This window comes from Salminus brasiliensis, chromosome 1 (genome assembly GCF_030463535.1).
Source record: "Salminus brasiliensis chromosome 1, fSalBra1.hap2, whole genome shotgun sequence".
Lineage (NCBI taxonomy): Eukaryota > Metazoa > Chordata > Actinopteri > Characiformes > Bryconidae > Salminus > Salminus brasiliensis.
The window spans coordinates 9038107-9053836 of NC_132878.1; the positions used below are offsets into that span (position 1 = coordinate 9038107).

The 15730-nt window shown below is 42.3% G+C and overlaps 1 protein-coding gene across 1 annotated transcript in view; it reads left to right on the forward strand.

Moving 5' to 3' along the window:
• LOC140536851 (sodium/potassium/calcium exchanger 3) overlaps positions 1-15730 on the forward strand; it is a 72215-nt gene that overhangs the window by 45002 nt on the left and 11483 nt on the right. Inside the window, exons 3-10 of the mRNA XM_072658947.1 lie at positions 2396-2472; positions 2835-2909; positions 4364-4448; positions 6071-6174; positions 8543-8617; positions 10271-10296; positions 12435-12488; positions 13702-13844. Of these exons, the coding sequence (XP_072515048.1) occupies positions 2396-2472; positions 2835-2909; positions 4364-4448; positions 6071-6174; positions 8543-8617; positions 10271-10296; positions 12435-12488; positions 13702-13844 (639 nt within the window). The remainder of the gene's footprint in view (positions 1-2395; positions 2473-2834; positions 2910-4363; positions 4449-6070; positions 6175-8542; positions 8618-10270; positions 10297-12434; positions 12489-13701; positions 13845-15730) is intronic.

A 15730-nucleotide genomic window follows, 5' to 3' on the forward strand; every position in this document is an offset into this window, starting at 1 on the left:
GCTTTTCTCAGAGCGTGTTGGCTGCCCGGCAGTTGGAAAAGAGGCGGTGACTGGCTTTGCATGTATCTGAGGAGACATGTGTTAAGTCCTTACCCTCCTAGTGTTGAAGCATTGCTAATTGGCAGCACCAAATTGGGAAAAAAGGGGAAACACAAAATTAACAACAAATAAACAAACAAAAACGTAGAAACACTCAACATAGACATGAATGTCACGGCAGTTTGGGGGTTCACTGATTTTTTTTAACTTAATTTTAACACAATTTTTAACACAATTTTGTTTTTCGGGGGGGGGGGGGGGTGTTCTGGAATCCACACAGGGTCAGGATTATATGTACAGGGTTAAAATACCTCATTCTGCACTTTACAATACAGTGGGTGGTTAGAATATGGATGCAAGGGCCTTTTTATCTGATCGTGTAGTATTTCGTTATAGTATATAGTGTCAAGGTATTGCTTATTTTTTTCTGTAGGTCTGACTACTTTGAGACAATAGACCATTAACATAGTGTTAAACTGTGTTTCTGGATCCCTGTCAAGCCAGTAACGGCACATAGCGGTTGCTGTGTTCTGCTCACAGAGATATTAAAGTGTAAAGTAGTTGAGCAGTTGAGGTCGGCTTAACCAGGCAAAACGCTGCCGGAGGGAAATGCCTAGCTGATTACCCTGGTGAAGAGGTTGTAATGCAGTGGGTGATTAGAATAGGGCTGAAGGGATTGGGCTGGGCCCTGTGTGTAACCCCAAGTATGAGATGCAGGATTTGTTCATCTTGTCCTGTAGTATTTCACTGGGACAGGGACAAAAAATGTTAGAGGATTGATAACAAGCTTGCGGAGGCGGGGCTTAGTGAGGAGTGCAAAGCAGAGCTAATCAGAGGCTTTTCTGCTTTGTATGTCACCATAGCAACCAGCAGGAGCATCTACATTCGGAGGGTCACAGCCCACCACTACCTAACAGTGGGGAAATCCACTCTATGTCATCATCATTTAAGGTGGAGTTACAGACACAGCGAATTTTACAGGATTTTAAACTTTACCAAAGTTACGCAGTGCAGTTAGCAGCGTGCCGAGCCCAGAGCAGCAGTAATAAAGGCTCTATTCTCCCTGTTACAGGTCAGAGAAGCATCAACATGATTTTGAAGCTGAAATTTTAAGGTAAACATTCGACATAGTGTGGCTTTAATGGTTCTTAAAGGAAATGTGATGCTTAAGAGAAAATCTATGGCCTATTTAAAGGCCCTTAGGTAACTTAAGGTAATGTAAGGGTAATGTACATTATCCGAGTAAATGGCCACCCACTCATCCAGCCCGACCTGCTGGTAGACTGACTGCTGGGGTCCCCTCTACTTGCGTCAGACTAGCTGCCACCCACCAGTCTGAAAACCAGGTTCCTCCACCACCCATGCCAGACCAGCTGCACACCCTCCTACCACTGCTACCTGCCTAATGACCATGTTAAAATTTAAATGGACTCTTAATCTTAACTAACTCTTCTGACCAGAGCAGGATGGGCCCCCCTTGTGAGTCTTGGTTCCTCCCAAGGTTTTCCTCCAGCTCTGAGGGAGTTTTTCCTTGCCACTGTCATCTTTGGCTGCTCACTCTGGATTTTCATGCCTTCTTATGTTGTTGATTTCTTGTCTTGTTTTCTAGTTACTGATTGTGTAAAGCTCTTTGTGACAATGCCAGTTGTAGAAAGCGCTATACCAATACATTTAACTTTGAGATTTGATTTAATTTTTTTAAATGAATTCAGCTTTTTAGATCTCATGAACACTCATGGAGAGGCGAAGTCACATTCTGAAAACAGGTGGGGCAAAAACCAAGCCTAGGTTTAAGTAAAAGGGGAAAGCAAGCAAACCTGGATAAAACCAGCTTAATAAATGGACCATTCACTCGAACCTGTGCTCAAAGAAAAACCTTGTTGGCATTTGTTATTTGTCATTTGTCAGGTAATGGGCATTTTTGATTTGGTGCTTGTATGTGATTTCTGAATAAGACTGTGATATAGCAGTTCTATTTTGATTATTCCTCAGACTGAGGAAGTAACTCACTACACAAATAGTCTTTTTACTACTTTCTTTTTTTTTACTCATGTAATAATTTAAATGACTACTTTTAGTTGTAATTGAGTAAGTATTTTTTTTTTACTTGAGTTCTGATTTTGGCTACTCTACCCTCCTCTGGGAATGAGTAAAGCAAATATAGACTGCAATGATGCAATCGTCGCTTATTTCTCGTGCACGTCATCCTGTTTCCAGTCCTAGGGGCGGCAGCGCTAAGGGTAATCCGGCATACCTAAGGGTGATGATTTGAGCGTTCCCCTGTGCTAAGTGTGCGAGGATTAGGCTGTGTATGAGGGTAACAGGCTGTCATTCTTTTGCTCTCTCTCTTTTTCAGCCATCCATGAGTTCCCTGAAGACATCTTCACCAGGGAGCAGAGGAAGAGGGGGGCTGTGCTGCTTCATGTGCTGTGTGTGAGTGAGATGCATGCTCCCTCTCTGTGACTCTCAAAGACCCTCCATCATCAGAGATTATATGGTTGACCTTTCAGCACGTACAGCATAATGGACAGGCTATCATATCCCAACAGACGGCGCTAAGCCATTGTTGCCGTGGTCTTGATTGATGCTGAGTTTAAAAAAAACACTCCATCCAAAAGCTTTTCGCAATTCTGACTCCTACTACCTATTATCCCGGAATCACACATGTATCCTATGATGAACGGTCCTGTCTTTTCCTTGTTATATCTTATTATTCTCATCCCGTGTTTACACGCACTTTTTTTTTCTTACTCCCACTCGGTCACGCTCTCTCTCTCTCTCTCTCTCACCTCCAGGCCATCTACATGTTCTACGCTCTCGCCATCGTGTGCGATGACTACTTCGTCCCCTCCCTGGAGAAGATCTCCGAGGTGAGAAGTGGCGCAGTCTATTCGGCACTCCGGGAAGGGCGGGGTATGCGGTGTCAGCTCCAAGTGATGACAGCCCAATTTGTTGCCTCCCTGCCGCTCGTAGTGTCGCGAAATCCCGGTTAAAGGTCTCGCTAACGAGGAGCATCTGGGAAGCGCGTTCTTCCTCGGATTAGGCCGCCTTGCCTCGCTCTGCGGCACCTCAGACTTTTAAACTGGAGCTTTTCTACCTCAGATAAAGCTGCCTTTGTGGGGTAGGGAACTGCTCCAAAAGGAGCTTAGCCAAAGAAATGGGATTGAATCGAACCATAATCCCATGAGATATGTACCTCATTCCGTAGTGTCCGGATGCCGTTCCGGAGGGGGCGGGAAACCCTAAGCACTGAACCTATACTACCTGACCCAGGTTTCATTCCAGTGGTACGTGGAGAAAGATTACGAAGGGTAAGATTGAGTTCCTTCGGTCGAGACGCTACAGGCTGGAATGATGAGTTTGGTCCCATCCGTCGTTTTTCCAGGTTATTTAAGGGTAAACTGCAAATCTACAGTTCAGTTTACTTCAGATTGTTCTACGCTCTGATTTGTATTGGCTAACAGAAACCAAGGCGTGAGCCCCTTCCCCCAAGCGGAAGGAACTTGATGGCAATGGTCAAAAGCTGATCTGCACCAAGAGCCCTTTGAGCCTCAAGTACGGTTCGGCTCAACCCGCCATCCCTCAAAATCCAAGGAAGACGTGCGTCCAGGGTTTTTTTTTTTTCCTGGCACCGAAGTGGTGGAACGAACTTCCCCTGGGTGTCCGAACGGCAGAGTCCAACGCTCACTGTCTTCAAATGTGTTCAGAGAACACTTGGGCGAAGAGTAGAGTGGTCTTCTTATTGACTTGTGTTTAGTAGTGTCTAAACTTGGAGGATCTTTAAATTATTAGTCTATTCTAACTAGCTGAGGTTTTTCTTGGGTAAATAGCAAAGCACTTTTGTAAGTCGCTCTGGATAAGAGCGTCTGCTGAATGCCTTAAATGTAAATGTAAACTTTGAGAGGAACCAAGAGTCAAAACTGAGGAACCCGTCCCCCTCCATACCTCGTTTTCCTTAACTCTAATCATATTTCATTGTGGAGAAGTACTGCCAATAGAACAGGCCTCTCTGAAGCAGATGAACAGGAACTTATTGGCACCATGCTGCCTAATGCCAGGAGTGGGCTAGAGGGGTATAAAGCCCCCCAGCATTGAGCTGTGGAGCAGTGGAAGAACTGTGCTCACTGGAATGATGAATGGAGCTCCAGCCAATACTTTTGGGATGAGTTGGGGATTTGGGATGAGTGGCACCTTTAGGGCTATAAGGGCTTTTTCGAGTGGGCGGGGTTAATGTAATTTTTGGGGAGTAAATAAAAGAGAGTCCAGACTGTGATGTAACAGTTGTAGGGGGTTGGATTTTAAGCTTTCTCTTCATCTTCTCCAGAATCTGCAACTCAGCGAGGATGTGGCCGGAGCCACCTTCATGGCCGCGGGAAGCTCCGCCCCTGAGCTCTTCACCTCTCTAATTGGTCAGTTCACGGATGGCTCCTGTGTCTACCCATCATGACTAGTTATGTAGTGTGTTTAGTTTCTGTGTTGCGACACTAGAATCATGTTACTTGAGTATTAAAGGGTTCTTAGCACTTCTAGGAAACCGGCCACACAGGTCTAAATGCGGCATATTTGGAATTGCTTCACAAGAGCCCACTGGATGTCAGCTTAGCCCCCCGTCGAACATTTTCACAATAAAATGTGAAGAAAAGCACACAAGGGTGCACCTAGAGTAATCGCAGCAGAGCCTGCCAGAGAGCGTACGTCTGCAGTCAAACTCATTTCAGTACTTTGTCTGAAATCCAAGCGCCTGAGTGTTTTAATTCAGCAGCAGGTGGTGAAACAGCATTCTGGCCGTCTCAGATTTAGCACTGAGCTTTAGATCAGAAGGCCTAATAAATATACTTAGGCTGGGAAGTACAAGAAAACGTACAAGCTGTACTGTATTAGAAACAGAGGCACTTACTGAGAGTTCAGAACCCAACACATGTAGCGTTCCAGTCATTGAAAACCTCGTATCTCCATTTGTTCTGTTTTTCACTGCAGTAATATAATATGATTCTGGGAGCATTTCTGATCCAGGCCAGGTTTCTAGTAGTTACTGAGTATTATACAATTAATGATATCTATAAATATCACTGATGTCCACTGAAAACCATGTATCTCCATTTTTGTCCATTTTAAATTTGCCCTGCTGTTTTCTCCCCATAGCTGCTCGGTACACTGTGTGAATAATTCTGGATGACTAGACAAATAGAAATGCACTAAATTACCTGGAATAAACTCCAATTTTCCATTGACTTCTGTTCAAAGTTAAGAGTATTTTTGCCTTCTCCTGTTCATGTTTTTCCATGGACAGCGACAACATACAGTATTTATAATAATTATTATTACATAAATATTCAACCACAGACTTGTTTAAAGATAAGCATACTGCCATAACCCATAGGGAAATCTATTATATAGTATTATGTGCACACATATATACATATAATTTTACAACATATGTGCTTATTTGGGCTAATGGCATTAAATATGTTAAGATTAGCATATATGTCTTTTTATTTATGTATTAATTTTTTGTTACCCCCCCCCCCTTCCTTCCGTCGTTTTGTGCTGTTTATATGCTGAGAATGGTAATTACACAAAAATGGACGTATATTATTTATTGAACACAGGAATAATATATGGATATTGATACTGGAAAAAACTGACATTGTGATATTATAAATACAATGTATAAATACATTTTTTACCAGATTTCTCCAGAAGTCAATGATCCAACATTTAGTGAAATTAATAATGCACTCAATGTATCAACGATTGGAGTAAAAAGAATAATATTGGGCATTTACCTCTTTACCTTTACTACCTTATTTCTAGCATTTTTTGTGAACCTGGCAGTTGTTTTTTACATTACTTCAACATTTCACAGAGAATGGACCAATAGCAATGCTCCAAAAAAAATTGTCCTTCCTCTGTAAGTTGCTTTTTTTGGAGATACGAGGTTGACTATGTATACAGGGTGGCAACAGTCTGTAACTGTGAATCTGTTTAGCATGTGTATGATTGGTAGAAATGCCTTCTGTTTGATTGGCAGGTGTGTTCATCACTAAGGGAGATGTAGGTGTGGGGACCATCGTTGGGTCGGCTGTCTTCAACATCCTGGTCATCATCGGTGTGTGTGGCATCTTCGCTGGCCAGGTGATGCTCTTAGTTCAGTCTGTTCTACAATCATTTTCTTGGTATTAGAGGAAGAATTTGTTGCTAAATGCAAGTTCTGTATAATAACCATGATGGACAGACTATGCTTTGGGTTTGTCCTTAAGTGTTGCTTCTACGGCTCGGCCAGTTCTAGTCCAGAAGACACTTGCCATTGGCATTTAACTCACTCAGCACTGTGTTGGTGAAAAGATGTGGAAAAAAAGACAGTGGTTGAAAAGACTTCTACGTATTTCCTACGTATGTGTTAACACTGACAGGAAAAGTTGGGGCTTGTATTAGCCACTAACGGAAAACGTAGTTAGTCTAACCTCGCAACTTTATTAAACTCCAATGATACATGCATTTTTGTATTATCCAACCAAATTATTAAATATTTATCCAGTTCAAGTGTTTCTGTCCCTCTGAGTTTCACTCTGGATTACTCAGATTACCTAACTTGGGTTAGAAGTGTGTCTGCTCTGCCTTTTCCCTGTGTGGGGTGAGTGAGTGAGTAGGTACAAGCAGTGGGAAAGAGAAAAACTCTGCCTGCTGTGAAGCAGCAGCTCTTGCAAGCACGACCTGTCCAAAAACAGTGCCTCCTTAATAGCAGTGAGCATGACCATATATTTAAATATAAATGTATTTTTTAAAAAGTTCAGAAAAACTAATGTGCATTTTTACATAACTAATCATTTTTGCATTGTCATAACTTGTCATTGTCATGACTGGCTAGGTCTGATAATGAGGGTGAACAGTCGCAGGGGATGGCTCGATGCGAGAGTGTTTTATTAAACAAATAAACAGGGGTAAACTCAAGAAAAAACAGCAAGGTACAGGGCCAAAGGAAAAAACTAACAGTGACAAAGAAACAGGGGCAACGCAAAGACACACACCTGAGGCTGGAGGGAATCCTGGAGCTAGGCTAGTGTACCGGGACTGAGAGGGATACATAACAACAACCAAGACCTACAGGCAGTGCCTGGGGAAACTAGGAAAAACTAAAGCTGTGCTCATCAGGCGCTAGGGAACTTACGTGACGTGAGAACGAGAGCTGAGAGATCAGCTGCAGAACCCAAAAGGTAAAGCAAAACAGACCTGGTAACGAGGCTCGCCCATGAACGGTACTACTAACGTGAACCTGAATTGAGAGGAAGCCTCTCTGACAACCTTGTGGATCCTTGGACCATGAACTTGAACTCCGCCGCACTTAGTTAGTTAGTTCGGTTTAATTCTCAGCAAAGGGCAGTTAGTGAAAACATGAATCGAACACACATGACATTAACAAGAGTATGTGAAGTTAGACATGAACGTGAATATCAGAATGAGAGTCCTCATGAGAGCCTGATGAAAATGAACATTTTCATCAGTCAGTTTAATTGGTAGGTTATTTTCATTACGCTGTTTTTTAGTCCAATCTGGTCCTAATTTAGCCCAGGATGGACGTCTGTTTTGAATCACATAACCTAATTTAGACCTAGACCTAATCTAAATTTGGTCCGAATCAGACGTCCATCCTGGGCTATTTTGTACCGAATTAGACTAAAAACAGCCCAATTTTTGACTATTTTTGGGCCAAAAAAACCATGACTGACCAACCTGATTGTATGTATGTTTGTATTGGGCCCAGTATAATTTGGCCCAACTCTAGCTAACTGCAGCTGTGATCTGGCACCCAGTGCAGTCATTCCACAGTGCTATGTGGACCAGATGAAAGTGTGACCAGAATTGAGATGTGACTCGTTTGATGTCTGGGTTCAACGAAACGCCATCCCATCAGCCCTATAATGCATTTTTGCCCACTTGTGAGTGTAAGTCACGTGTAAACTCTGCTGAGGTCCATTAAATTCACACAGTCAGAACGTTTTCCAGCATAATAAACAACAGTATGTTTCAAAATCATAATCCACCGCAGTGTTTTGAACTTGTTGGCCTGTTCTACAAGTTCCAGAGCAATTACCACACTGCAATAATAGTGTCTAGAGGCTACTGTTATTATGAGGGACCTTTTATCTGACACCCGCAGCGATTAAAAGTTGTGGATGTGTCTTTGTCGCAGTAAACAGGCCTACTGTTTGTGGCGCCACCGCTTTAAGACTGTTTCATTAGAAAAGGAGAAGTAGTAAAACAGATCTGCTGTTCCTGTCTGAGGCGGTTATGTGAAGAGGTGGTATTGACTGGACGCATAGGCATCTTGCACTTCTTCTGACTCTGCGTTTACATGTGACGTCTGGTGTGAATTCAGGGTGTAGGATGTGTGTAGAAGGGGGTCATGTGGACCTGTGTTTATTCATATTAACTTAAGATACAGTGCGAGTCAGCTTTATTGTTTGTGGTCACTAAACTGTGTTTCTCGTGTCCTTGCTTACAGACGGTTGCTCTTACCTGGTGGTCTCTGTTCCGAGACTCTACCTACTACATCCTCTCCGTCCTGGCCTTAATATTGGTGAGTATGTTAAAGTGTGTATGAGAGAAAGACAGAAAGTAATGGCTTTGGGAAACTAAAGGAATAGTTTGGTAAAAAAAAAGGCTAATGACCATGACTGATCACTGAGCCCAGATGTAGCCAATCATCCAAGACTTTGGTGTTTGGTGTCGGATATTTACTTGCTTAATTAGGAATGGGAGATGCTAGGCTAACGCTGCTAATAAAAACTGGACTTAGACTGTCACCAATCACATCTCTGTAAATAAATAAACCCAAAAACGTTCATCTCTCAGCCTGTTTACAAGACGTCCAGTCTATAAACTAAAAATATAGTCTAAAAACACACAAGTGCCTATTTTTAAAAAAGTATGTATTTTGCCATTTTGAGTAACCTTATATCTGTAGTTTTTGCTTATGTGGTGTTATGAATAAGACATTAGAGTCCTCCCAGTCTAACATCTTATAAATATCATCTCTACCTTGTTCACATGTCCCTGACAAGTCTTTGCAATCCTCCAGCACCCCGTCACTTCCCTTTAACTCACTTTAATTCACTTATCAGAGAAAGGGGACTGGCTTCCTACCACAAAGCAGAAGCCACGTGACCTCCAGCCCAAAGTTCTCTGAGTTCTCTCCCCTCTCTTCAGCCTCTCAAATCATTGTAAGCTGATGACACAAGAAGTTTCAATTCCACCTTAAACAGAGCAGCAGGCAAGTGACAAAATCCAATTGTGTTGCGTTTTAAGGTGGAACAGGAACTATAGGGAGGTGGCTAATGCTAGGCTACGAATGATAAACACAAGAATTTGACTAATGGTGGCTACTGTTAGCCTCAGCTCACAGCCTCCATTAAAACAGCATGAGCTAGCCAAGGTCCGGACCACAGTAGTTTAATAAGGCATGTTTTGTCGCGTACCTCCAGTCATGAGATTAAGTGGGCCAAAATAGCTGAGGGGAAATCGATAAAAGTATGGATACAAGAGTGGATGCTGAAGAGGAATCGATGGCTTTTACAGATCTCTTCTCCTCAGTGAACAACATGCCAGCCACTCTTAGTGGTACTTGTTTTGGGTGTTAGTAAGCTCCTGCTGATTCATGGACGTTACTTAAGTTTAAATAACGCTGGTAGACACTGCTGGCATGCTAATAAATGCTAATATCAGAGCTAATAGGGATCTGCTGAGAACAAATACTGTTTATTGCAAAAGAAATGCCAGTGTCACGTGACAGAAAATCACAATAAAAAAACATGATATTAAAAAATATCAGTTGTCATCTCAATTATAATATTTGTAGTAGTTGTGATTGGTTAGCCTTACATTTTTTTAACTGTTAACCAAAAAAACACCACAGTTATTCAGTCAGTCAGTTGAGAAAGGGAAAGGGATAAAATTATTTGATTTCCTTAGATTTTTCACCAAACTACTACTTTAAGCTGAACAGTGCTTGTGACCATCAGATGTTATATCACATTAAGAATTAAAGCCAGTGGCGTAAACAAATTATTAAATAAACCTCATGTAAGAAATACAGCTTGTTCTAGGCAACCCATTATCATCCTCTGCCTTATCTATTCAATAATAACAGCACATTTAATTGCAAAGGCTTTTCTACAGCACACAAGGTCACGGTTATTACTTCTCTGCCTTCATTTATTTCCCGCTCTCGCAGGTCATCTATGATGGGAGGGTTGTGTGGTAAGTCTAATTACAACCATTCATTACACTCAGACACGAATGAGTGCATCAAACATGCTCTCATATCAGCTTATTACCTCTGCACTCCGCTCAGACAGAAGGGGCCTCGCAATAAAATTAGTCCTAATCAAAGGCTTATTAGGAGGAGAAAACTATCAGTACGTTTTCATTTCCGCCTCAGAGGCAAATGTTTCCCAAGCTCAGACCGGTGGGAGTCTGACACACAAATGCAGTTCACACCTTAAAGGTGCAATATGCCACTTTACTCATTGCCTATTTCTGGCTTGCTGGAAGATCTGCATGCTTTACTGTAAGATCTGGATAGGCAGTAGCTTCAGAAAGGAGTTAGCATGAAGATGAATTGCAATGCGAAGTGGAATCTCCTGCAGGACAACAACCCCACAGTACAGTTGATATCAATGCAGTTTCACAAGAGCAGAACTGACCCATGTGTAGGTCACCCATTTGTCACAAGCATGAAAATTAAGCTGTTTTAGCACTACGGTTTTATTATAATCACATAGGTATAATAAAAGAAGGCTACTGGATTGCATACCTTTTGTCTTGATTTTCCCTAGCACCTCCCCTTAGACCTCCTCTATGACCACACATATCCCCTAATTCATATTCACTGTAATAAAGTCAGGCCAATGATGCAAAAATGACGCAGTAACTGATTACAGAGTGTTTTTAAAAGAAATTCAACTTAGTTTAGTCACACATCGTTTACTTCTGCATCTCAGTTTGGTCAAAAGTACATATTGAGTTGAGCCTCAAAAACATTGGTAAATGAGCTGCAGCTGAAACTGCTTTAATATATAACCTGCTTAATACCTGCAGGTTATGATTTCCTCTATTACACAGTGGGAAACCTTCCTGTACTCAGAATCCTGACCATAGAGGGCTGTGATGTTGATTAGATCAAAACTAATACTCTCCTGTCTCTTCACAAGCAAGCAGTTAGACAGTTGCTCCACTCTAGAGCCCTAAAACCATGTATTTTATGCAGTGTAATTTGAAAGCTCTAGAGTGGCCCTACGGTCTAACTGCTGCTTATTTTCAAGTGTGAGGAGAGCCTAGGTTCACACCCCAGCAAGGGCTTTGCACTCCACTGTCAAAGCTTTCCCAGTCTGGAAACGCTGTGTGATAGGGGAGGTTCTGACCTGCAGATGGGAATAAACAGTAAACAGACTAAAGGGGCGGAGCCACAGACTGCAGCTCATTTACTAATGTTTCTGAGGCTAAACTCAATGTGGATTGTTGATTGAACTGATGATGCAGAAGTAAAAAAATGTGAGTTTTTACTAAACTAAATTGTAATTTGACATTACTAAAGCAAAAATAGTTTAATGTACATTGGCAGTGCCAAAACTTTGCTGCTTCTAGTAGTGTTAGTAGTGTCTGTTATACCTTTCATTTCCCTCCTCGCTGATTCACAGTTGTTGCACGACCAACCACTGCTCACTAGTGGCTGACCTGGCGTCATCCAGAGGTTGACAATTAGCTTGGTGTGTCCGGGGCTCCAGTCTGGGTCAGGGAACTGGCTCCGAATGTTGATTATATTGACTAGTGAAAAGCATTCACATTTTAACAGCTTATTTAAATGACAATAGTGAAACATATTGATTGAAACAAATTAAAGTGTGTAGGGTATTAAATTGTTAGTCACACTGCAGTTCTGGAAAATGATTAAATGTGCCAGGCAGCTGGACTTGGAAATGTCTCACAGCTCCTGCAATTCAGTATTGATTAGCCCAATTTCACATTTATCATTTAAGTGAATCAGTAAAGCACCCAGCAGTACTGATCTGCCTGTAGAGCTGGCCAATATGGCGATATTTGATGGTATTGTGATGAGTTTTGTTATTGTGATAGACAGTAGGCTTTTCTAGGCTTATGGAGGAGACTGTTAGTGCTTAATAAACACTGATCAGCTACAGGTTTCATTACAATCAGTGTAATTAGACTGGTTTAATTAGATGATGTTGGGTAAAAACCACTTGCTACTGATGTGTTTAGTCTGTGATTACATGTGTTGTGATAAATATAGTGTATTGTGAAAATGTCTAAATATTGTGATATAGTATTTTAACCATATCGCCCAGCCTTATCTGACTGTCTCTTATATGCTGCTTCAGGTGGGAGTCCATGCTCCTGATCTCCATGTATGGAGTTTACATTCTCATCATGAAGTGAGTAAAAAGTTGAATGTGCACTTCTATGGGTATAAACCTTACAGTGCTGATAATCTGATAACTAGATGAATATGGATGGTACAGAATGTGAACACATTAAGTTGCCTGTTGTACTCATTGGCCATTTTATCAAAAACACTCAACACAAGTAATTGTTGTGTGATTACATTTTCAGATAGACCTACCTTTTAGGCCTACCTTGCTGGTGTACAGTTTCATCATCAATGTTGAGATCACAGAGCCTGGTTATTGTTGACTCGGTGGGTGTTCTGATACATTTGTACCTGCACCTATCACAATACCATGGTGAGAATGGTCCACTACCCAAAAGCATCTGGTACTATCCGGTTGTCATTGTTGAATGGGGTACCTATAAAGCAAATGAGTCATGACCAAGTTCTGGCTCACACTGACTACTTTCATCCGGTTCTCATATCGCCTAGAAATTATGGTGAAGACTGTACTCAATTCTCGAAGCTGGAACACCCACCCAGTTGGCTATAGCAGGTCAAAATGCTGTCCCAAATAGCAGATAATTCTGGGCCAGATAGCGGCCCAGCTGAGGCACTTACAGATCAGTTAGGGCAATAGCAAGTAAATAGTTTAACCTTTAAGGTTAGTCATGGCATTTGAACTTTGTCCCAGATGTGGCTTAAAAGCAGCTTACTGTGTGAAAGGTTTGAATATCAGTTTTTTTTTCCACAGGGGTGTGAGGTATGAGGGCCGGAACTGGGCCATGACTTGTTATCTGGGGTACAAACATTTGACATGGTGGGTTTCATGTGGGCCAGAGTTCAAATGCCGTGACAAACCCTCAATTAGCTGCTACAGCTGGGCCAGTTGTGGCCCACAATACACTTGCCATTTCCATAACTGACCTATGAGTTCATTAACTGGGCTGTATTTGGGCCAGAACCCTCTGCTATCTTGCCAGAATTGTGTAGCAACAGATGGGCTCCAGTCAGTAGAAACTGTAAACCTTCGAAGTGAGTCCAAGTGGTAGGCGTTTACGATAAAGTGGCCAGTAAGGAACAGTGTAAAGTACACAGCACATTTGCCAGTGTCAATTCAACACTGCAAGCGTTTAGATCATAGCAACACCTTTTTTAGTGACCGCTGAAGCATATTTGCGGTCAAAAGTGATAAATGGCCTTTTGTTGCAATACTTAACATATTCGATCAGATCAGATGACGGATCTTCTCTGTGTAGGTTTAACAGTCAGATTGCAAGCTTCGTGGAAAGACGGTGTGGAGGCCCAACCCGCTGCTGCCTCAGGGGAGAACATGCCAGAAATGACGAAGCTGCGGAGGAGGGAACAAACTGCAACACCTCCATGGTGCTCCTGAGAAAAGGTTTGATCATCTAACAGCGTTTGTGGGAGTTTATGGCCGCCTGTGCGCTTCATTGCCAGGAATTTACTTCAGTTATTAAATGTTTAACAATGTACGTTTGTTCTAACCAAGCTCTCCACACTATATTAACCTCTTGATCAGGGGTGTTACAGCATGATTTTACTGTATGATAGCTGTATGATAGGTATTGTCATGGCGGGTTAGGCCAGACACAGAGGGATGAACACTTGCAGAGATGGTGCCGACACAACAGATCAGACCATTCGAGGCATGCACTCCATAACTCCATTGTGAATTTCCCCACTGCGGGACTAATAAAGGACTATCTTATCTTATAATACCTCTGAAGGTGTCTTGTGGTTTCTGGCACCAAGACGTTAGCGGCAGATCCTTTAAGTGCTGTAAGCTGTGCGGTGGGGTCTCCATGGATTGCATCTGTCACTTGTTCACCAGTTGTCCTTTCTTTGACCACATTTTGTAGGTACTGACCACTGCATACCAGAAAACGCCCCATAAGACTTGCCTGATGTTTTGAAGATGTTGTGACCCATTGGTCAAAATTTGGCTCCTGTTAAAGTGGCTCAGATTCTTATAGTTGCTCATTTGCCCAGATATCCACCCCTTGGCAGATGACACTGTAGATGAAGAAAATCAATGTTCAGTGGTGTTAATGTTATGGCTGATAGGTGTAATTTTACATTTTATTATTTCTAACAGATTCAATGCAACCTGAAAATGCACGACTCGGCTGCAGCCAAAGTAGGGAGCACGTAGTTAAGACGTGCACGTGCCGAGTGAGCTAATCCAATCACCTCTAACATCAAGAGCAAATCACAGGCCTTGCACAGTAATCAGGCACTCGACATCCAGGGGAAATCCATTTCACTGGTGCCACTACATTTATTAATACATTAATTTGTGTATTATATTTGTGTATTTGTGCTTATATTGGCACCTGTTTAGAACTAGCCAACTACAGAGCCAAGTACATCAATAAACTGGGACCAGAAAGACCCCCCTAGTGGTGCGGGGTGGCATGACTGAGCAGTTAGGCCTACTTGAAGTTAGGCCTACCCCCCCTGGCCATGAAATCCTAATCACAGTGACGGCCTTGTGTCCCTAGTGTCCTCTTAAAAAACAACATATGGTCACCTTGTTTTTTTGCGTAATGCATCTCATCAAACGCTCAACTGCTCAAAAGCCACTTTTTTGGTAGAATGACTCGTCTGTTCACTGGACAGGATCTATTCCACTATTGCTTTTCTTCAAGCGAGTCTGATAGTGTTTTTTAGAAACGCTGTTTTGATTAAGTCCCATTATTACTCTGGTGTTTCTGCTGTTCTTGGCCGGGGCTCCACGCTGTTGCTGTAACTTTTTCTTTTCCTAATTTAGTGTGGGCCGGCATGTGTTTATGTTCTTGTCAGTCTGTTCGTATGTTTTGTGTCTGTGTGTGTGTGAGTGTGTGTGAGTGTGTATGTGTGTATTTGGCACTGTCATCATGCTGCTTGGCCAGTGTTTTCTGTAACAGTCACGTCGTTATCTGGGAGAGTCCGGTGTGTTTGAGGAGGGCGGTGTTGCCGTCAGCCTGACGTACACCAGAGTCCAACTTTTTAATCGTCTTCAGATATAAACCTCATCACCTGGCTCTGAGATCAGCAAGTGTAGGTGCAGACTTCAGCGGGGCTAATACTTCAAGCTGACGTAGGGCAGATTTCACCTTTAGACTGGTCAAATATGCACTGATCTGAGATCAGTGAGTTTACTTGCAGTCTGTTTGCAGTGTGAGCGTTGTCTCTGTGCTGATCTGAGTTCAGTCTGGCGCAGTGTTGTGTCATCTTCGTGAAATGAGTGTGATAAACACTCAGTACTCATCTGAGAGAGCTCTG